The sequence below is a fragment of the Neofelis nebulosa genome, chromosome 3 (assembly GCF_028018385.1).
Source record: "Neofelis nebulosa isolate mNeoNeb1 chromosome 3, mNeoNeb1.pri, whole genome shotgun sequence".
Classification (NCBI taxonomy): Eukaryota; Metazoa; Chordata; class Mammalia; order Carnivora; family Felidae; genus Neofelis; species Neofelis nebulosa.
In genome coordinates this window covers 161821476-161843467 of record NC_080784.1, presented here as the reverse complement: position 1 = coordinate 161843467, position 21992 = coordinate 161821476, and the positions used below count along the sequence as shown (strand labels likewise).

General features: G+C 39.5%; 2 protein-coding genes across 11 annotated transcripts in view; one reads left to right on the top strand and one right to left on the bottom strand.

The window, feature by feature from the left end:
- PPAT (phosphoribosyl pyrophosphate amidotransferase) overlaps nucleotides 1-1452 on the bottom strand; it is a 37171-nt gene extending 35719 nt beyond the window's left edge. Inside the window, exon 1 of the mRNA XM_058722521.1 lies at nucleotides 1181-1452. Within this exon, the coding sequence (XP_058578504.1) occupies nucleotides 1181-1308 (128 nt within the window). The 5' untranslated portion in view covers nucleotides 1309-1452. The remainder of the gene's footprint in view (nucleotides 1-1180) is intronic.
- The window catches only part of PAICS (phosphoribosylaminoimidazole carboxylase and phosphoribosylaminoimidazolesuccinocarboxamide synthase), a 51724-nt gene that overhangs the window by 21577 nt on the left and 8155 nt on the right, over nucleotides 1-21992 (top strand). For 8 of the 10 annotated variants that reach the window (XM_058722516.1, XM_058722515.1, XM_058722512.1 and 5 more), the window contains 8 exons: nucleotides 2122-2188; nucleotides 6051-6248; nucleotides 13375-13553; nucleotides 15758-15937; nucleotides 16038-16151; nucleotides 17401-17484; nucleotides 18877-19057; nucleotides 20602-20760. In XM_058722516.1, coding sequence (XP_058578499.1) covers nucleotides 2122-2188; nucleotides 6051-6248; nucleotides 13375-13553; nucleotides 15758-15937; nucleotides 16038-16151; nucleotides 17401-17484; nucleotides 18877-19057; nucleotides 20602-20760 — 1162 coding nt within the window. Of the gene's footprint in view, nucleotides 1-1632; nucleotides 1652-1734; nucleotides 1754-2121; nucleotides 2189-6050; nucleotides 6249-13374; nucleotides 13554-15757; nucleotides 15938-16037; nucleotides 16152-17400; nucleotides 17485-18876; nucleotides 19058-20601; nucleotides 20761-21992 lie in introns of those variants that run through there. The other 2 variants (XM_058722518.1, XM_058722517.1) reach the window with 2 other exon arrangements.

Genomic DNA, 21992 nt, shown 5'->3' with positions numbered 1-21992 from the left:
GTATTTTAAGACAAGATTTCTATTAGGGTCAACCCACAAGTATCCAAGTTAGAGTCATTCAAGTTAAAAATATTCTTTTTGATTCCTCCCAGACTCTAAGTCACTCTCAGCATTTAAGGAGGCGTACACAAGATGTGAAACAAACTCAAGTATTTGCGATCCTGAAAAGATCAAAAAGACTTACATTTCAAGTCTGGTGAGGGGAAGCAAATCATTTGTAATTCATTTGTACTTGTTGCTCCCATATTGCTGATAAGTTTTATCGCCAAGTTCCTTAACTGTTCTAAAAGTTGTTGCTGCAGTTACTGCCTTATGAAAACTTTGTAATACTTTCAGCGATAATGTTAAATCTAGATTTATAGCAAATTCCAGGTAGTAAAAAACGGAACGATCACAGAAGCCAAGTTATTTTTTAACTCAAAGGGATCTACCAAAAATCTGTATGTATCCTGTCATACAGGAACTGCTCCCTTTTAAATAAAGAAGGGAGTTACTTCTTGGCATCTTCTCACAACCTTTTCCTTCATTATCTGAAACCCGTGCATCTTTTTCAGATGCACTATTTCCTGTGACTGGTTTATTTTCAGTTAATTTGTATGAGATCTACAACCGGGAGTTCCTTTTGAATATCAACTAACTGTTTCCGGGGGTATGAACTCTAGAATTCCTAAATTCTCATAGCTGTGCCTACATTCAAATCTCCAGTCTGCTCAACAGCAGCCTTGCCCTTGCAAACAAAAGCTTGTGGTGGGCTGAAGGCTCCGCGCGAACACCTCAAGGTGTTGTAGGTCCTGGACCAGCAGCCACGCCACACAAACCTTTCTCAAAAGCAGCTCCAGGCTCTGCAAGATTAAGTCGGGGAGAAGTTCCGACCCGCCTAACCCTAGAGAACCGGAGCCTTAACAAATTGGCCAGACTTGTGAGGGGTGCATACTGGGAGGAGGGGAGCCCCTGAACAGCACTAGGGCTTGAGAGGGAGAAGTCCAGGGATGCAAGGTGGTGCCCGCGCACGCCTTGGCCACCTAGTCGATGCCACAGGCAGATACCAATCCAGATAGAAGAGGTCTGGCCTCCTGGCCCTCAGGCGCGCACGAGCTCGCTAACACGGGCCGCGGGAAACAGCCTGTGCTGAAGAAGCAGCACACGCGCCGCCACCCCCACCCCTCAGCCGGTTGCTCACCGGTGCTGCAGACCCACAAGTCCCAGAGTGATCACATGCGGTACATCTAGCTGCGTGGGCCACTCTCCTGAGGCGATGCACCCGAAGACGCCACATTCCTCTCGGATTCCCAACTCCTCCAGCTCCATGTCGCTGCCGAAAGCACGTGGAGAGACCTGCCGCCGCGGCAGCGGCCTGAGCACCAACCAGCTGCCCGCTCGGCCCTTACGCCTCAAGCTCGCTTCCTTCCCAGCCGCACGACCCTAGCTACTGCGGCGGCGCGCGCTTTCCCAAAGTAAGCGTGATTAGCTCTCCCCCTGCCACCCTGCCCCGCCCCTTCAGTATCCACCAATGAGCGTGGAGGGGGCTAGAGGCTCCTTGGCTGAGAGGAGGAGTCACAGACGCCTAGGGTGGAGCTAGTCCTCCGCCGGAGCCCTGCGGGGAGCTGCTTTTGCTGCACGTGGAAATCTCCGTTATTTTCCAACATCCAAGGTTAGGGTGATGAAAGTAGTAGGGTTAACGTCATTTCTCTGCCAGAAGATGTAAATTTTGTATGCTCCTCCGCACATGCTTTCCCCCGGCCGTCATTATTTGGTACGCTCCAACCTATGAACCTCTCTCGCTGAGGAGAAGGGGGCTGGTCAGCGAGCCTACAGAGTCGGGAGGGGCCGCCAGTGCGCGCCACTTTTCGCCTCTTCTGGAACAGCGCCCGCGCGGGGTGGTAGGGGCGGGGGGAAGCCTGCGTCTCTGCGACTGCGCGGCGGGAAGCCTCGTGGGTAAAGCTAGCTCCCGGAGCCGAAGTTCCGCCGGGGCAGCAGAGAAGACAGGCATTCCTCCGGACTGTGGTACTAGCTGAGAGCCTGAGTCTGCGTTCCGGAATACCAGGCCTGGCCGGGGGTGTATCTGTGCGCCGCCCTCCCTTCCCCGCCGGGTGAGCTTCTCTGACCACTCCTCTTTTCCAGAGCCCTGCCTCTGTTCCCAGCGCGGCGTTTGCCCCCAGCCCACGCAGGATAATGGCTACAGCTGAGGGTGAGTAACAGGCATCCCCAGGAATATTCCGGGGACTCCCTGCCCTCCCGCCTGGAGCTTGCGAGCTCCGTGCGGACACGTGCGCGCCCTGCGGCACTCCTGGCTGCCTCTCCCACCCCCGGGCGGTGTCTGGTCTCCCTGCAGCCTTCTCTTTAGGCCGCTGGGCGTGTGGACACGTGGCCCAGACATCGCCAAAAGAGGCGTTGGAAACCCAGCCCTCCGGGGCCTCTCCGAACTTTCTGAAATACTCGGAACTGACTCTGGATTGGGGAAAGGAAACGAAGTAGAGAAAGAGTGATTACAAAGAGAAATGGTCAAGGGTTGGAGAGGTGCCTGAAAATCATGTTGGTAATCAATAGATATTGCAAAACAATCACAGAAACGTGTGGATTTTTCAAAGTCCTGCTTTTCCTATTAGGTTAATAATAACCTGCTATCTCCTTAAAGTTAATAATTGAATTTACTGAAAATTTACTTTTTTTTCTGTCCAGATTTTGTATGTGTGTGTGTGTGTTTTATAGTCTTTTGATGCCATGATAGCTTTGAAGAGCTCCAAAAGCACCAGGCAAAAAGTTGCCTTGCTTTAGTTTGCAATTATAGTTACATAATCATTTTATCTGTGAGTGATTAGATCCTCAGGAAAAATAGCTTGTGACATTTATGCTGGTTAAGTGTGTTTTTCCCCACACGCCCAATTTTTAAATTTATGATGAACCAACTTGTTTGTGTTGGCTAGTCAGTACATTGTCTTCCACAAAGAAAATTGAACTTAGGTAAAAAAAAAATATATATATAGACCAAACAAAAAGATCCAGATGATAACGAGTAACAACTCCATAAAATCAGGGTATTAGAGCAGGTCTTTTCCTTCCATACATCCAAACTGGTAGAATCTAACTGGCAGGATAATCTTTCTCAAATGGCACTTTTATGATTTCTAAATGGCACTTCCTTGCTCAAAAATGTTCAGTGGCAACCCAAGAGCTATTAAAATTCAGTCCGAAGACCCTTTCACCTCCTGCATACTGCTTTCTTCCTATCCCTTCAACCCTAACTTTGATTTCTCTGTCTTGTGAATCCTATACCTATATTCCAGTTAGGTTAATTCACCAAGTTCACTCATCTGTGTTAATTTATGCGGTGTCTAGGAGAACAGTGCCAATAGAAATATGTAAAACTCTATGTAACTATGGTTTCTAGTAGTCACGTTTTAGGAAGTAAAATGAAACAGGTGAAATGAATTGTAAATATATCATATGTAGCCCAGTATATCCAAAACTATATCGTTTCCACATGTAATCAATATTTGTAAATGTGTGATATTTTGCATCCTTTTTTTTCCCATCTTGAAATCCATTGTGTATTTTAAATTTAACTCACATCTCAATTTGGAGTAGCCGTGTTTCATATTTCATGACCAAATGTGGCTAGTGGCTCCCTTACTGGAGGGAACAGCCCTAGACTTTTTATCTCCTCTCTGTGGAAGTTCTATACATTTCAAGTCTCTTAAATTTCAGTGCCACAAATTATTTTCAGTCATCAGTCTTTTCTGAATTCATCTGCTAGTTCTTAGCAGGCGTTTTGGCACTTGTAATATATGTCTCCTATGAGTATGTTTTTTCTATCCATTAATTGAAATTCCTACCCTGTTTAACAACTAGGTAATAAATATGGATTCAACTGAATTGTGGAGGTGCAGTAGTTAAAAACTTTCTTTTGCCTTGTAGCTAACCTAGGAAACATCCTTGACTTTCCCCCTCTTTTATCCCTATGTTGAATGAGTGGTTCTTAAAACTTTTACCTTTTAAATATCTTGAGCCTTTCAACCACTGCTTTTTCCTTAGACCAGGACATTTCTTGGGCTGTATTGCTGCAAGAGCATCCTAACTGGTCTTTCAATCTTTAGTTTTCTTCCATCCACCCCTTCCTCATTTCATTTTCCACGCAGCAGCCATAATCTTTCTAATATAGGAATCTGTCATTTTGCTGAAGTGTTTAAAAGCCACATGGTTCTTAGGATAAAATCTACACATTATCAACATGATGTATGAGGCCTAAAGAATGAATAGTGAAATGCAAGGGAAGGAAACTATTTGGGCCAAGAGAGAACATGTCAAAAGCCTGTGAGTGGGATTTAGAGTTCTGGGAAGGGAATCAAGAAATGTGAAGTTGGAGCACTAAGCTGAGGCTCTATCTTGAGGAGCCTTTTAAACCTTGTCAGTGAGTCAGGACATTATGATAGGGTGGGGATTCATCCTCTAGATTAGGTACCTTGCAGTGGCAACTATTAAACTGAATTGTAACTGGTTTAATGGTTACCTCTGCTAGCTGGTGATCTTACCCCTGCCCAATTCTTCCTTGTCTTATCTCCTGCCATTCTTTTTTACTCTCAGCTGCTGCCCTCCTTCCCCTACCCTATAGCAGTGCGTGCACACAGTGTTCCAACCATATTGAAGTTCTGCCATGTACTGTTTTACCCCATGGTCACCGTCACTACCTACCCCTTTTCCTCTTCTGGCTAAGTGTTTATCCTTCCTCTGATCGCAACCTAATCCTCACTTTGTTCCAGCCTTTCTTCTCTGATGTCTAGACTAGGTTAGGCGGGCCTGCTGTGAACCTGTTATCCTATAGTCTGTTTCTCACATCATACTTGTTATGATGTCCTGTTTAATTTCAGCTTCCCTCAGGCTCAGGTCTCATGAGAACAAGAACTCTCTCTTGTTTACTGGTATATCCCTAGTGTACCTGGCACACACACACTAAAAAATGCCAATACCAAGAATGAGTCCTTGTTCTGGGAATGTGAGGGTGATTTCTTCCCTTGGAAATTTTAAGTCCTTAAACTTCTGTTACCTCTGATCTTCATCTAAATCATTCTTTCTAATGACCAGAGTCTACTTTTTTTAGGTCTGTGACCTGCAGCAAAATTAGAGTCTCTTGTACTCACTTCCTCACAATTTCCTACATCTTAGTGTGGAGAAAGGATTAACAGTGGGGGATAGGGAAGAAAGATTAAGAAATAACCGCCTGGGTGGTTCACTCAGTTAAGCGTACAACTCTTAATTTCGGCTCAGGTCATGATCTCACAGTTTGTGAGATCAAGCCCAGCATCAGGCTGTATGCTGTCAGTGTGGAACCTGCTTAGGATTCTCTCTACCCCTGTCTCTCTGCCTCTCCCATGTTCGTGCACATGCTTGTGAACTTAAAAAAAACATAGAGGCTCTTGGAAATGGGCTAACTTCAGTGGGTGGGGGGTGCCTCTCCTTACACATTAACTAAACATCAAGAAACCCTTCTGGCTGAACTTTGCCATTTTGCCTGCTACAGAAAGCTCTGAGGCTGTAGCCTGCTTGGGATTCTCTCTCCCCCTCTCTGTCTGCCCCTCCCCTGCTTGTGCTCTGTCTCTCTCAAAATAAACAAAAAACTTAAAAAAATTTTTTTTTATTTTCTCTAGTTTGATTGTAAGAATATGGTATAAGATACACATAACGGACAAAACACATGTTACCCAAGCATTTAACATTACCTCTTAACAGGTAACGTTGATCTTCTGATCAGCAGTAAACTATTAGTTAAGATTTGGGAGAGTAAAAGTTATATGCAGATTTTCAACCCTAAACCCCACATTGCTCAAGGGTCAATTGTAATTATTTACATAGTTCTAATTTTTCACAAAATTGTGTGAATCAAATATGATCCCTGTGAAAATACTTTGTAGGGTATAAGGTTCTATGCAGGTGAATGAATTTTTATTAAAATTATTAACCACTTTGTATGTTCCCTGATTCATCATTCTAGATAATTCAGTCTTCAATTAGGAAATTTTTCCCTGAAATCTGATGCTTCCGTTTTATTTCCACAGTGCTGAATATTGGTAAAAAACTCTATGAAGGTAAAACAAAAGAAGTCTATGAATTGCTAGATAGTCCAGGAAAAGTCCTCCTTCAGTCCAAGGACCAGATTACAGCAGGAAATGCAGCCAGAAAGAATCACCTGGAAGGAAAAGCTGCAATCTCAAATAAAACTACCAGTTGTATTTTTCAGTTATTACAAGAAGCAGGTAAGTGGCTCTCCCAATAGCCTCCACTTTCATATTCTCTCTCACACACACATACTGGTCCTTTTCCTGGGGGAAATGACATTATTTGGATTAACAGCTTGTTGAGTACCAGGTATATTTTTCAGTTGTTATAGGAAAACAGGTAGGTGCCTCCCTGCACAATCTCCTTCCTTTTGAGTGTGCACATACACACAGGGCACACTCTGATCTCTTTCATCGGGAGTTGACATTATTTGGGTTAACAGCATGTTTTTGGGGATGTCTCACAAGCTAAGCTTTAAGTTAAATCAAACCAGGAACTCTTAAATTTCACTATAACACTTTACTGAACTTGGAATTAGTAATGCCATTTAGTTAAGGAATCTTAACAGTTTGCTGTGGCCTTTCTCTGGCACACATATATTTTATGTAACTTTTCTCTCCTAGGACATCTTCCTAGGAGAGACTTCTCTATGAAGGAGGCCTATTCTGATGTTAGGTAGTTGTGATTGGAGAGTTGAAATTTGGTACCTGCAATTCTGGGCATTTACTCTTTGCTCTGCCCCTTGGAGATAAGACAGAATTTCAAATCCCTTTTCCACTTGAAAGCCCTGAAAAGCATTTGAAGATTGCCACACCTTCTCACCCTGTCCCAAGTGAGGAATTTAAACTAGATCAAAGATCTCCAAGGTTACCTCCTACTCTAAAACTGAAAGAAGCCTATTTTCTATAGAGACATCTATTCAAAAGGATGAAATTAAGATCAGAAGTTTCTATGGAGGGCACTTGGAGTAAAGAAAGGGGAATTAAGATAATGGGCTTTTCTGCAGGGATTCAGTTAACAGCTGATTTGTCTGTAGTGTAGGAAACCTCTGTTAATAAAAGATTTGAGCTCTTCTGGGGCTCCTGGCTGGCTCAGACAGAAAAATGTATGACTCTTGATCTCAGGGTCATGAGTTCAAGTCCCACATTGGGTGTGGAGATTACTTAAATAAATGAACTTTAAAAAAATTTTGAGCTCTTTCCCTCAAGTGTAAAAGGCCTCATTGCCTGGGATCACTCAATCTTTGAACCCTCCAGTTCCTTACCTATAAAATAAAAGCTTAGTTTTTTACTACCCTAGTTCTAACTTTATAATTTAATAGTTTTGTCTCCTTTTACTTCCCAGTTGCCCTTTCATTTCTTAGAGCTTCCAGTAAGCATTTTATTTATTTTCAGAGAGAGAATCCCAAGCAGGCTCTGCACTAACAGTGTAGATGCGGGGCCCAAACTCAAACTGTGAGATCATGACCTAAGCTGAAATCTAGGGTTGGATACTCAACTGACTAAGCCACCCAGGCGCCCCAACAATAAAGTATTTTTTAACTAAGGTATGTACATTTTTTTAGACATGGTGATATTGCATACTTAATAGACCACAGTATAGGATAAAATATAACTTGTATATGCATGGGAAACCAAAAAATTCATTTTGATTTGTTTTATTGTAATAATTGCTTTATTGTGGTCTGGAACCGAACCCTCAATATCTTTAAGGTATTGCAGGATTTTTTACCACAATACCCAGGATTCGTTGTCTCCCTGCTTCAAAGAATGAAGAGGTGGACACAAAATGAGCAGTGGGCAGAAGTTTATTAGAGTATAAGAAAGTAAGAATAGTAGGAAAGCTCTCATTACTGAGAAGGAACATTTGAAAGTGAATGCTTGAGGACTCTAAGCTAGGGTCCTTTTTTTTTTTTTTTTTTATAAGGATCTGGTCAGCCCTCCCCCTTGCCTTCCCCCTTGTTCTTTCTCAGACTATAGTCTTATTGGCTTGCTAGTTCTAGGTTCTGGGTTGTCCATATCTGATTGACTCTTTCCATTGTATGAGGAGTGGTCTATGGCCTTACTTAGGTCTTTTGTCAAAATCTGGAGGGGAAACCTGAAGGGGAGTAGGTGGAGTATGTTGCATTCTTAAGAGGAACCTTATGCCTGAGGGGACTTGCTGTGGTCAGACACTCCCAGCATTGTTCGAAAACAGGTGTTTTTCCCTGCCCAGGGACTTCAGGCCCTAATCTGTCCCTCTCTGCCTACTGAATCCTCTTCTCTTATCATAGCATGTTTATAATTTCTCTTAATCTTTCTAAATCCAAAGGAATTTAATAACTTTGTTTTTAGTCAAGATAGATATACCTACCTTCCACAAAATAACAAGGTAATTCAAGTTAAATCAGTTCTGTCTGTACAGAATGGGTTCTTGAATAGTTTTGCCTCTTTCATCATTTTCTGTTGAATGTTTTTAAGTTAGCGTGGAACTAACTTAATTGACAACGTAATTTGTCTCCATACCATAAATCCTTCTATACATTGAAAGTGAGTGTATTATTATAAACTCAAAGGACCATTCAGATTTCCTAAGTAATACGATTTTAGGATTTTTTTTTTAATGTTTGTTTGTTTTTGAGAGAGCATGCAAGCGGAGGAGGGACAGAGAGAGGGGGACAGAGGATCCAAAGCAGATTTGAAATCAAGAGTCGGACGCTTAACCAACTAAGCCATGCAAGGATCCCAGCAGCTAATTTTTTTATTGCTAACAATTTATAGTATTAAGCAACTTTTTAAAACGTTAATATGTATAGGAGAATGAGATAACTTGGGAGGTTAAAAATGGATCACTTAATCTGTACTGCAAAAGGAACCTAAAATTAGTTTGATGCTCTGTATAAAAACCTGCTCAGTCACTGAGAAACCACCAGTCAAGGAAGGCTTAAAATAAAAATTCTAGGGGCGCCTGGGTGGCGCAGTCGGTTAAGCGTCCGACTTCAGCCAGGTCACGATCTCGCGGTCCGTGAGTTCGAGCCCCGCGTCAGGCTCTGGGCTGATGGCTCGGAGCCTGGAGCCTGTTTCCGATTCTGTGTCTCCCTCTCTCTCTGCCCCTCCCCCGTTCATGCTCTGTCTCTCTCTGTCCCAAAAATAAAAAAAAAAAATGTTGAAAAAAAAAAATTAAAAAAAAAAAAATTCTAAAATCAGGGGTCCTGGGTGGCTCAGTGTGAGTTAGGGCCCCACTTCGGGCTTGCTGCTGTCAGTGCAGAGCCTGTTTGGGATTCTCTCTCTCCCTCCACCTCTCTCAAAATAAATAAATAAACATTAAAAAAAATACAGCACCTACGTACCCATAGTATTTATACATAGCTACAGAATTGCACGTATATATATTTACATATATATAAATGCTCTCAAATAACAAGGTAAGTACAGGCCCAAGTTTTTATTTGCTTATTCAGGAAGGGAGTATTCAGTGTGCTTTCTGGGGCTTAACAAAAAATAAGTTAAGGTGACCACGTTGTCTCTCTTTATCCAGGATTTTCCCAATTTTGACTTTGAAAGCCTTGCATTTTTAAAGGGAAAGTTTGTTACCCTAAATGAAGTACTCCAACAATTACATTTAAATCACTGTGTTTGGCATACTTAACTAAAACTTACTTGGTTCACAGGAAATGTTGAAAGATATTTTTCAGGTTTTATATACTGTGAAATTAAGGAAAACTTTAGTTTTAAAAAATTCTTAGATTTGTTTTAGAGGATAGATTAGGAATTCTGTTGTTTTATCTAATTTTTACTCACTGACAGTTAAATAAATGGTATGTTTAGTTGACCCCTAGTGGTCTATTTAAAATTGCTTTCAGGGGCACTTGGGTGGCTCGGTCGGTTAAGCATCCGACTTCAGCTCAGGTTATGATCTCGTGGTCTGTGAGTTTGAGTCCCACATCAGGCTCTGTGCTGATTGCTCAGAGCCTGGAGCCTGCTTCAGATTCTGTGTCTCCCTCTCTCTCTCTGCCTCTCCCCTGCTCATGCTTTGTCTCTCTCAAAAATACATACATTAGGGGTGCCTGGGTAGCTCAGTCAGGTAAGCATCTGACTTGGGCTCAGGTCATGAACCCACGGTTCGTGAGTTCAAGCCTCACAATGGGCTCTGTGCTGACAGCTCAGAGCCAGGAACCTGCTTTGGATTCCGTGTCTCCCTTGCTCTCTGTCCCTCCCCTGCTTGCACATGTGTGCGCTCTCAAAAATAAACAGACATTAAAAAAATTTAAAAATAATAAATAAACACATTAAAAATTGTTTTAATTACTTTCTTTATAAGCAAGGTTATGTTCTAATTAAGGTTTTTCTAGAAATTAGAGTGGGAAGGGTACCAAATGACAATTAGTAAATCAAGATTCTAGTTTTCTCATTGTCAATCATAAGCGAGCTATAAAATACTGTACAAATAGATACAAGTAATATTTCTCCATGGAAATAATATTCTACATACTACACCTGAGTTATAAAATGTGTGGGTTTGGTCTCAATACTTAAAAATCAAAACTTAATCTTTTAAGTCTCAGTTCTCCCACAGAAACCTACCATAATTACGTTTAGGTGTGTTAGTAGTCATGGGTATGAGTCCTGCAGTTGCTAAACCACAGACAAGAAGCTGGACAGCCTTAATACATGGTTGGCCCCAGAGATAATGTGGACTGATTAGTTGTCAGACATAGTAATTCAGAGTATGAAGTGACATTTGCTACATGGTAGGAGTTCTTTTTCTCATTGCATGCAGTCATGAAATTTGCTAAGATGATGTGTATTAGAGCAATCATCATCTAAACTGAATTTTTTTTTTTTTTTGAAAAAATTTTTTTTCTGTGTAAGAGTCTTGCCGTAAATTGATTCTGTTCTTTCAGTTCTCTTAAATGTGAGGAAGGGTTTTCCTCTGAAGAAAGTAACGATTTATGTTTAAAGGATAGATGTGGACACTGGTCTTTCAAGCTTGGTAGACACAAATATGACTAATGATTAACAGATCTAAAAAGGAAAAATTCTTGAAGCTAGGCATGTAGTTACTGCCTCAAGTTAAGGATTGACTTAAATCATCTGCCTATCCATGAGCATGAGCCCAATCATTCTTTAAAGGTTAAAATTGGGGTGCCTGGGTGGCGCTGTCGGTTAAGCGTCCGACTTCAGCCAGGTCACGATCTCACGGTCCGTGAGTTCGAGCCCCGCGTCGGGCTCTGGGCTGATGGCTCGGAGCCTGGAGCCTGTTTCCGATTCTGTGTCTCCCTCTCTCTCTGCCCCTCCCCCGTTCATGCTCTGTCTCTCTCTGTCCCAAAAATAAATAAAAAACGTTGAAAAAAAAAAAAAAAGAGATACTAAAGGTTAAAATGACCATTACACTGTTATTCTTTCCCAGAGTTCCTATTCATGTAGCATACTACAATTCTGTTACAATCAAATTGTACTGGTCAAGCACAGAGGGAATACAGAGAAAACAGTACAGGTTTTGAAACTGTTCCAGTCACCATTACTGATTAGCACCATGACCTAGCTTGTCAAATTACTTAACTTCTTTGAGCTTCTGTTTCTTTCACTGTAAAATGCAATGATACCTACCTGAAAATTTTTATAAACATAATAGCACCTACCTGAAAAATTTTATGTATGGTTAAATGAGATAACACATAGAACACTTGGCACAGTGCAAGACTTCCATAAATGTTGATTCCTTTCATGTATGGATATACATATGTTATGTATATAGATATATATGTGATCAAATTTTTTTTTATTTTTTTCTGATGAGAAAAAGTTGATTTTAGAGGATTAGATTGGGATTGGAGGTACTAACATTACAGTCTGAAGATGAACATTATTATGTTAAACCCATGCAGGTTTCCAGCAGCTGTTTCAATTCATGTTAATGCTATAGTATTCCCTTGTGCTGTGATGTAATAACACTTCTAGGAGAGGCAGTATAGCATAGTGGTTAATTGGGTAGCCACACAGAGTTGAAAGTGTTGATTGGAAACCCTACTTTATCTAGTACTAGCTAACATGATTACTATGCTTCTATCCTTATCTATTTTGTTGAATGTTTGCCCCTATTATCTACCTTCTCAGGTATTATGAGGATTAAACAAATGAAAACGGATTTATGATGCCTGACCTAAAGCGGGTCTTGCTACTTTTTAAAATTAAATTGTGGTGGAGTGGCTGGCTCAGTTAGTAGAACATGTACTCTTGATCTGAGGGTCATGAGTGTAGGCCTCATGTTGGGCATAGAGCTTAATTAAAAAATTAAGGGGCGGCTGGGTGGCTCAGTTGGTTAAGCCTTAGACTTTGGCTCAGGTCATGATTTCGTGGTTTGTGAGTTCAAGCCCCGGATCGGCTTCCTGCTGACAGCTTGGAGCCTGCTTCGGATACTGTGTCTACCTCTCTCTCTGCCCCTCCCCTGCTTGCACTCTGTTTGTCTCTCTCTGTCTCTCAAAAATAATAAAAATTAAAAAAGAATTTTTTTAAAAAAATCAATCAGGCAGGCTCCAGGCTCTGAGCTGTCGGCACAGGGCCCGAGGTGGAGCTCAAACTTGCGAATCAGGAAATCAGACCTGAGACGAAGTCGGATGTTTAACAGACTGAGCCACCCAGGCACCCTGTAGTTTGATATTTTATAAGGCCCATATAATACTGGTCTATCAAATATGAGAATCTTATAACCAAATCTGATTTAAAGATAATTAGTACTACTTAGATGAGTTATATGCCTAGTGCAAAGTTAGGTAAGCAGTAGCAGAGGAGTTACTCAGTATTTCTTGAATGTCTGAATGAGTGAATGGTAAAGACTCTGAGACCCAGATCTTCTGATCCACTATATGCTTTGCCATGCAACATTAAAATGAAATATTGCTAAATATTTTGATAAGCATTAAGAAAGCCATGTTAATAATTTTGTTTTCCTACTTCCACTTAAAAAAAAAGAAGACATATAAAGGGGGGTGCCTAGGTGGCTCAGTTGCACGTCCAACTTCTGCGTGGGTCATGATCTCATGGTTCATGGGTTCAGGCCCTGTGCCAGGCTCTGTGGTGATGGCTCAGAGCTTGGAGCCTGCCTCGGATTCTGTGTCTTCCTCTCTGTGCCCTTCCCTTTTTGCACTCTGTCTCTCTCTCTCTCTCTCTCTCTCTCAAAAATAAACATTAAAAAAATTTTTTTTAATTACATTTAAGGATAACGCATTTGGCTAGATAGTTTTTGTTTCATTTTGTTGTGTGTTAACAGTTTTATTATGCCTCAGATGTACCTTTTTAAACACAGTTTTAATGCTTTTTAAAAAAACTTCTTATCAATATATAGGTATCAAAACTGCTTTCACCAGAAAATGTGGGGAGACAGCTTTCATTGCACCTAAGTGTGAAATGATTCCAATTGAATGGGTTTGCAGAAGAATAGCAACGGGTTCTTTTCTCAAAAGAAATCCTGGTGTCAAGGAAGGATATAAGTTTTACCCACCTAAAGTGGAGATGTTTTTCAAGGTAATTATTTTATATTTCTGTGCTTTACTATAACATAGCAACAAACTTAAAATTTCAAAATCAAAAGGTTTAAACATTATTAAAACTTTGGATATTGCAGCTGTCATTACAGAAATATATGTCAATAATGTACATTTTTGTTATCAATGATAATTCAGATTTTTAAAAGAAAACATTTCTGAAACTGTACTTAATCTTAACTTTGGTTCAAGATCACTACCAAAATGAATAAATTAAAACTACCAGTTACTAGGAAGAAAAGTTAACAATTCAGAAACTTAAAATTTTTTGAAGAGTTTGAAGTAAAGGCTAATACAAGGGATCTTTTTATATTAAAATACAGAAAGAGCTATTACCAATGTCTCTTACAAGCGAAAACATAATAAAAATGTAGCAATCAGTGGTTATAAATTTGTATTTGTTTTCTTTATTGACTGCTTTTCTCTTTCCATATTTGTTTATGCTGTTAAACATAGTTCCAACGTCAGAAGTAATGTCAGTGTAACATTTTTAAACAGTCAACTAAAATTGCCTCTCAGCCTTTTGGCCCAGATCAAGTATAATCAGTGAACTGCGTACCTTAAAATGTTTATATTATGGTTATAATACAAATCAAAAATTCATAAAAGAAAAATTTCATGTGAGGGGCCCCTGGGTGGCTCAGTCAGTTAAGCATCTGACTTCGGCTCAGGTCATGATCTCAGGGTTTGTGGGTTCGAGCCCAGCATGAGGCTCTGTGCTGACAGCTCAGAGCCTGGAGCCTGCTTCAGATTCTGTGTCTCCTTCTCTGCCCCTCCCTTGCTTGGGCTCTGTCTCTCTCTCTCCCCAAAATAAATAAATAAAATTTAAAAAAAATTTTTAAAGAAAAATTTCATGTGAAATTGGGGCACTACTTAGAATAAAATGAAAATTTTTTTTTAACTAATGTCTTTATATTAAGTCTCTTGAATTATCAAATAATAACCCTAAAGACTTGTAGTCTTCTATAAATTCTTATCAAAAATGAGGTTAGGAGCAGTACCTGCCTGATTCATCTGATAGAGCAGGCAGCTCTTGGTCTCAGGATCGTGAGTTCAAGCCCTATGTTGGGTGTAGAGATTACTTAAAATAAAATCTTTAAAAAGAGGTCAGGAGATTATGAAAACTGCATTCTAGAAAGATTTGGTGGACTAAAATATTTTTTGACCTTACTGTCTCTGTTGACTCAGATAAAGGAAATAAAAGCCACAATCTTTTGTTTAAATTAAAAGAGCAATATTTTTTTCAAATATTTTAAGACCTAGAGTAAGTTACTCACTGAATATCTTCAATTTCAAAGAAGCTATTAAAAATAGACAAATTGGGGCCCCAGGGTGGCTCATTCGGTTAAGCGTCCAACTTCCACTTGGGTCATGATCTCATGGTTCGTGAGTTCAGGCTCTGCATCAGGCTCTCTTCTGTTAGTATAGAGCCCGCTCAGATCCTCTATCTCCCTCCCTCTCTGCCCCTCTCCTTGCTCACACTCGCTCTCTCACTCTCTCTCAAAAATTGAATAATAAATAATGAATAAATAACATAATGTTTATTCACTTTTTGAGAGAGAGAAAGAGTGGGTGAGTCAGTGAGTGCGAGCAGTGGAGGGGCAGAGACAGAAGGAGACCCAGAATCTGAAGCAGGCTCCAGGTGCTGAGCTGTCAGCACAGAGCCCTACGCGTGGCTCGAGCTCATGAACTGTGAGATTATGACTTGAGCCAAAGTCAGACGCTTAACAGACTGAACTACCCAGGCACCCCAATAAACATTAAAAAAAAATAATAATAACTTTGAGACTTTTTTTTTTTTTTTACAAAAAAAAAAAAATAGAGAAATCAAAAATAATTGTTGGGGTGCCTGGGTGGCTCAGTCGGTTAAGCATCGGACTCTTGATTTCAGCTCAGGTTGTGATCAGGCCATGAGAGATCAGGCCTGTGTGGGGCTGTGTACCAATGGCATAGAGCCTGCATAGGATTCTTTCTTTCTACCTCTCCCCAACTTGTGCTCGGTCTCAAAATAAACTTAAAAAAAAAAAGATAATTATTGTGAATTAAAGGGTTATTTTAACCAAAAGTTAAGTATTTAGAGAAAAATAATTCTGAGGAATTCTTGGTCAAGGAAAAAAAGACTTCAGTTTATCTCAAAAGGTTAAAATTTTTATATTTAATTGTATTCCTTTACTCTGTTTTCAGGATGATGCCAATAATGATCCACAGTGGTCTGAAGAACAGCTAATTGCTGCAAAATTTTGCTTTGCTGGACTTGTTATAGGCCAAACTGAAGTGGATATCATGAGTCATGCTACACAGGCTATTTTTGAAATACTGGAGAAATCTTGGTTGCCCCAGAAGTGTACACTGGTTGACATGAAGGTACAAATAAAATGGAGGTTTGAGAGTAAAGATTGTAACTGAGAAATGCCTTTAGCTGTAGAGTTTTGAAAACTTTTCTTTGGTGATATGCTCTTTCTAGATTGAATTTGGTGTTGATGTAACCACCAAAGAAATTGTTCTTGCTGATGTTATTGATAATGATTCCTGGAGACTCTGGCCATCAGGAGATCGAAGCCAACAGAAAGACAAACAGGTAATGCTTCAGGGGTTTTTTATCCTTTGCAAGATCAGGCTGAGATAGAGGTGAACAGGAAAATGGAAGGAAAGAAAAGGCAATTATTACTCCCTGTGTTAAGAGCCTGAGTTAACTGCTATTTACGTTTAAGGATAAATAAGTCTTAAATTTCTTGTACCCTGAAAAAAAAATTATAATAGAAACGGTTTACATTTACAAAGCAGATTTCTCATTTATTATGACTGTCACACAGGGCAAGTATATTCTTGTTTGGCTAATTGAAAACTAAGGTACTGAGATGATGATAGATGTCATAATTATAAGTGGCAGATCTGGAACTCTGTCCCAAGCGTTCTGGATCTTACCAGGTTACATTTCTGCTCTGTCTTACAAAAAACAAAATTAGGGCAGATGCTGTCTATACTTCATACATAAGAATTATCAGGGCAGGTTAGGAATTTATCCAAGGGATACAGGAGTACTGATGCATAGGGGCACTTGTACCCCAATGTTTATAGCAGCACTCTCAACAATAGCCAAATTATGGAAAGAGCCTAAATGTCCTTCAACTGATGAATGGATAAAGAAATTGTGGTTTATATACACAATGGAATACTACGTGGCAATGAGAAAAAATGAAATATGGCCTTTTGTAGCAACGTGGATGGAACTGGAGAGTGTGATGCTAAGTGAAATAAGCCATACAGAGAAAGACAGATACCATATGGTTTCACTCTTATGTGGATCCTGAGAAACTTCACAGAAACCCATGGGGGAGGGGAAGGAAAAAAAAAAAAAAAAAGAGGTTAGAGTGGGAGAGAGCCAAAGCATAAGAGACTGTTAAAAACTGAGAACAAACTGAGGGTTGATGGGGGGTGGGAGGGAGGGCAGGGTGGGTGATGGGTATTGAGGAGGGCACCTTTTGGGATGAGCACTGGGTGTTGTATGGAAACCAATTTGACAGTAAATTTCATATATTAAAAAATAAAAAAAATTAAAAAAAAAGAATTATCAGGGCAGTTAACTAAAGTTGCTAGTGTACAAAGCACTTAATGAAATAAAATGAAAATACAAGTATACTTCACTATCTAAACTTTCTCTAGTTTAATTCAAGAAATGAATTTATAGACCCATACATTTTCAGATACATTCCTTGTTGTTCAGGCTCTTCGTAATCTACCCAAAACTCAAAAATCAAATAATTTTAGTTAGTAAAAATATTACTAATAGAATATTTGTATTCTAAACTTTCTACCCTATTTTCTAGTCATATCGTGACCTCAAAGAAGTAACTCCTGAAGGACTCCAGATGGTAAAGAAAAATTTTGAGTGGGTTGCAGAAAGAGTAGAGGTAAAACTTTTATAGTAAAGTTATACTGTACTGTGTTTTTCTTTAAGAAAATCTTGCTTCAAAAAGGAAAATAAAAGTGAGAAGCTGTAGTTACTTTCTTTTCTCCAGTGGTTTTAAAACAAGGAGCACCTTTAAGAAATGTACACCAGACTCTTCTCATTGACGTACTAAAACCCCTTGCTGTAAAACTGGCCAGTACACTCCCAAATTCTGTTGGGGAATACTAGAATCCTTGTCTCCTCCCTGCCTCTTATATTTCCCACCCACCCCTCTCCACTGCTCCTCAGTGGAACCCGTTAGCATGGCTTCCATAAGCAGACTTCAGAATTAGAACTCAATCTGACATTAAAATGTCACTTTAAGATTTATGGTGTTATTATAATTACATGGAAATTGTGATTTGTGGTTATCCAACAGCCATAGCTACTTTTAAGTACATCATGTCCATGGAAACATGCATTTTGAGTTCTAAGCAACCAACTGAAAAAAGATTTATATCTTTTTTATAGATTATAAATTATTAGCTTAACAAACAGGTCTAGAAACTAGATTGGCTGATTATGCCTTAAAATCTCCATTAAACTGAATATATGAAAAATCTTAGGATGAAGTATTTTATTATATTTTTAATGTTTATTTATCTTAGAGCAAGTGAGCAAGGGGCAGAGAGAGGGAGAGACAGACGGAGAATCCACAGCAGGCACTGAGCTGTCAGCACAGAGCCTGACACAGGGCTCAAACCCATGAACCAAGAGATCATGACATGAGCTGAAGTTGGATGCTTAACTGACTGAGCTACCCAGGCACCCCAGGATGAAATATTTTATATTACAGCTTCCTGAGTATTAATTAGAAGGGTTCAGTATTTATCCTTGCTTTGTATTATAATAGTAGACGTAATTTATCTCATTAAAAATGTTACTCTTTAGGGGCCCCTGGGTGGCTCAGTTGGTTGAGCAGCCCACTTTGGCTCAGGAATGATCTCGCAGTTTGTGAGTTTGAGCCCCACGTTGGGCTCTGTGCTGACAGCCCAGAGCCTGGAACCTGCTTCATATTTTGTGTCTCCCTCTCTCTCTGACCCTCCCCTGCTCCCACTCTATCCATCTCTCTGTCAAAAATAAACATTAAAAAAATTTTTTTTAAATGTTATTCTTTAGGTCTTAAGTATGAAGACCACTTTTCTTTATATATAGAGGTTATTTTGGAAAAGAAATCCTCTATCATGTTGTCCTGTTTGTCTCTGTCTTGAATTCGGTCTATTAGGAAAGAAAATATTCTGTCCAGTTGTAATTTTACTATAGCTCTGTAAACTGACTATTCTCATGGTATTCATCTCTATATTTATCCATTTTTGCCATCTTTATTTTGCATGTCCGTGTTTTTCTTTTCTAGTTGCTTCTGAAATCAGAAAGTCAGTGCAGAGTTGTAGTATTAATGGGCTCAACTTCGGATCTGAGTCACTGTGAAAAAATCAAGGCAGCTTGTGGAAAATTTGGCATTCCATGTGAACTTCGGGTAACATCTGCCCATAAAGGACCAGATGAAACTCTGAGAATTAAAGCAGAGTATGAAGGTAAATGTCATACAACTAGAGCATTTCAGGAAGTTCTCCTGATTTTGCTAAAAATTTTATGCTTAGACTAATAATGCTGAAGAAGAGCTATGCCATGTATCCAAGAAGAAAAATATGGTAGTCTAGGCTTTCATGATATGCACTTCCAAAGAAGACACTTAGAAAAGAATGGCTCAAGGAGAAAGATTTGAAAATGCAACATGGGCACACCTAAAACTAATGCAGCACTGTGTGCCAACAACGTTCAGTTATTTTTTAAATGTTAAAAATAAGTAAATAAAGGAGTAGAGCCCCCTCCTCGAAAAAAGAAAATGCAATATGGAAGGAAAATAAAAGTTAGGTCTTTAATAAGAAGCCCCTCAAGTATTGTTTCTGATATGCTCCAACAGAAAATAGGCCCCATATCAATTTTGGGAGGACTGAAGTTGAAGTAGCAGAGCCTCTCAAGTATTTTTAATGGACAGCCTTTCCTAGGAGGCGGTTAAACATAAAATTAAGGAAGAATTTTAATTTTTTAATTTTTGTTATTTTTTTAAATTTTTTTAAGTTTATTTATTTATTTTTGAGAGAGACAGAGTGGGCAGGGGAGGGGCAAAGAGAGGGGGAGAGAGAGAATCCCAAGCAGATTCTGCAGTCAGCGTGGAGCCCGACACAAGGCTCAATCTCACGAATCGTGAGCTAAAACCAGGAGTCGGATACTTAACCGACTGAGCCACCCAGGTGCCCCAAGGAATAATTTTAGAATTTAGTATGTAAAAGAAATGGCTTGATGTGATAGTATTGATCTAAAATAATGGAGTCTCATACACCTGACCAAATGTTTCTAAACTGGGAAAAATGTTGATTTGAGTATTCTTTCTCAAGGTAGTTGTTATAGGAGCATAGTTATTAAGTTTTGGGGGCCGGGGGACTGGGATAGTTTCTAGACCTGTTTGTTAAGCTAATGAAAGCCTGAACTCTTTATCCAGAAAAATGTAAATACATAAAATTTTTAGATTTCAGGTTAGGAATCTGTGTTAAGAAACAAAGGAATAACTTATAAGTTTATCAGAGAATGAAATGTTGAAGGGATATGTTAGAAAGTATATTGAAGAGACTTAAATATTTGGGTACTATATTACTGAATCTGTCTGCCTTTACTCATGTGCCCCTGAACCTCTAGTCTCTGTTAATGAGGTCTTCCTATACCCTGTTGGTTGAAGGATACCAGGATAGACCCTAGTTGGCGTAATGTCATTCTTTGTTCCAGTGAGCCTAAGTAGCCATAGTAGAAGGGGCCTTTGAGCTATTCCCTCACACACTCTAGTACTCCCTTTATACTATATATCTCAAAGATGGCCAAACCACTCTCCCTGTTTTGTTACTTGAGATATAATAGGTAGCAGAGTGAAATATATATTTTGAATGTATATGTAATAATAGTGTCTTATTTTGCTTTTTGTGGAGACTGCTAATAAAGGAACTGAAGGAGTTAAGGCACATAGACATTTTGTTTTCACCTATCTTAAAACCTCCTTTCAATTACATGTGTGTAATTTCCCTAGGGGATGGCATTCCTACTGTATTTGTGGCAGTGGCAGGCAGAAGCAATGGTTTAGGACCAGTGATGTCTGGTAACACTGCATACCCAGTGATCAACTGTCCTCCACTCACTCCAGACTGGGGAGCTCAGGATGTGTGGTCTTCTCTTCGACTACCCAGTGGTAAGATGCATTGAATCTTTAAAACTGTTAAAAAATTTGGAACACACAAAATAGTAGAGAGAATAACATAATGAAATCTCATATACCTATTACTCAGCTTCATCATTTAACATCTTGTTACACATGTAGCCCTTCCCTGCTGGATTATTTTCAAGCAGATCTTAGATAACAGCATTTTATACTTAAGTATGCTTCTCTAAGCAATAAGAACTTTAGTTTTTAAATCATAATCATGATACCATATTCATAATAAGAAAAATTAGTGATAATTTCTTAAAATCCTCTAATTTTCAGTTAGTGTTCAAGCTTTTCTGATCATCTCATTTGTTTTTACAGTTGATTTGTTCAAATCTGGATCCAACACAGTCCTTACAGTGCATTTAGTTGATCTCTCTCTTAAAGTCTTTTAATTCTCCTTCTTTTTTTCCTTTCATTTATTCTATAGAATATTTAACATTTTGGATTTGGCTAATTACATTTCTGGATGTTTAACATGCTTTTCCATCCCCTGTATTTTCTATAAACTGGTGGTGAGATCTATAGTTAGATTATGTTCAGATTTGGTTTTTTTCCCCCCAAGAATACATCATTCGTGGTATGGAGTTTTTTAAGGTAAATGTGATTGTTACTTCTGCAGAGGAAATTAAATTTTATTTCTATAAATTAGGGGCCAGAATAAATAACATATAAGGAAGTTTATCAATTGAGCAGAATCTCATGAGTAATATATTGTGGTAGTTTTATCATAGTCCAAGATAATGATCTGATCTGCAAGTCCTAGGAGTCAGTATTGTTTCAGTAAGAGTTGATTTGCTTGTTACTTAAGCCCCAAACTTTTTCAGAGTTGTGTAAATCTGCTCTTGGTATGTTAAATATGTTAAGTGCTTGAGCCCTCCAACCTGTTCCAGTATGGACTGGCTTCTCTCTAGGCCTACTTGTCCTGCTATTGTCTTTTTTTTTTTTTTTTCCCCCAATATATGAAGTTTATTGTTGAATTGGTTTCCATATAACACCTAGTGCCCATCCCAAAATGTGCCCTCCTCAATACCCATCACCCACCCTCCCCTCCCTCTCACCCCCCATCAACCCTCAGTTTGTTCTCAGTTTTTAAGAGTCTCTTATGCTTTGGCTCTCTCCCACTCTAACCACTTTTTTTTTTTTCCTTCCCTCCCCCATGGGTTTCTGTGAAGTTTCTCAGGATCCACATAAGAGTGAAACCATGTGGTATCTGT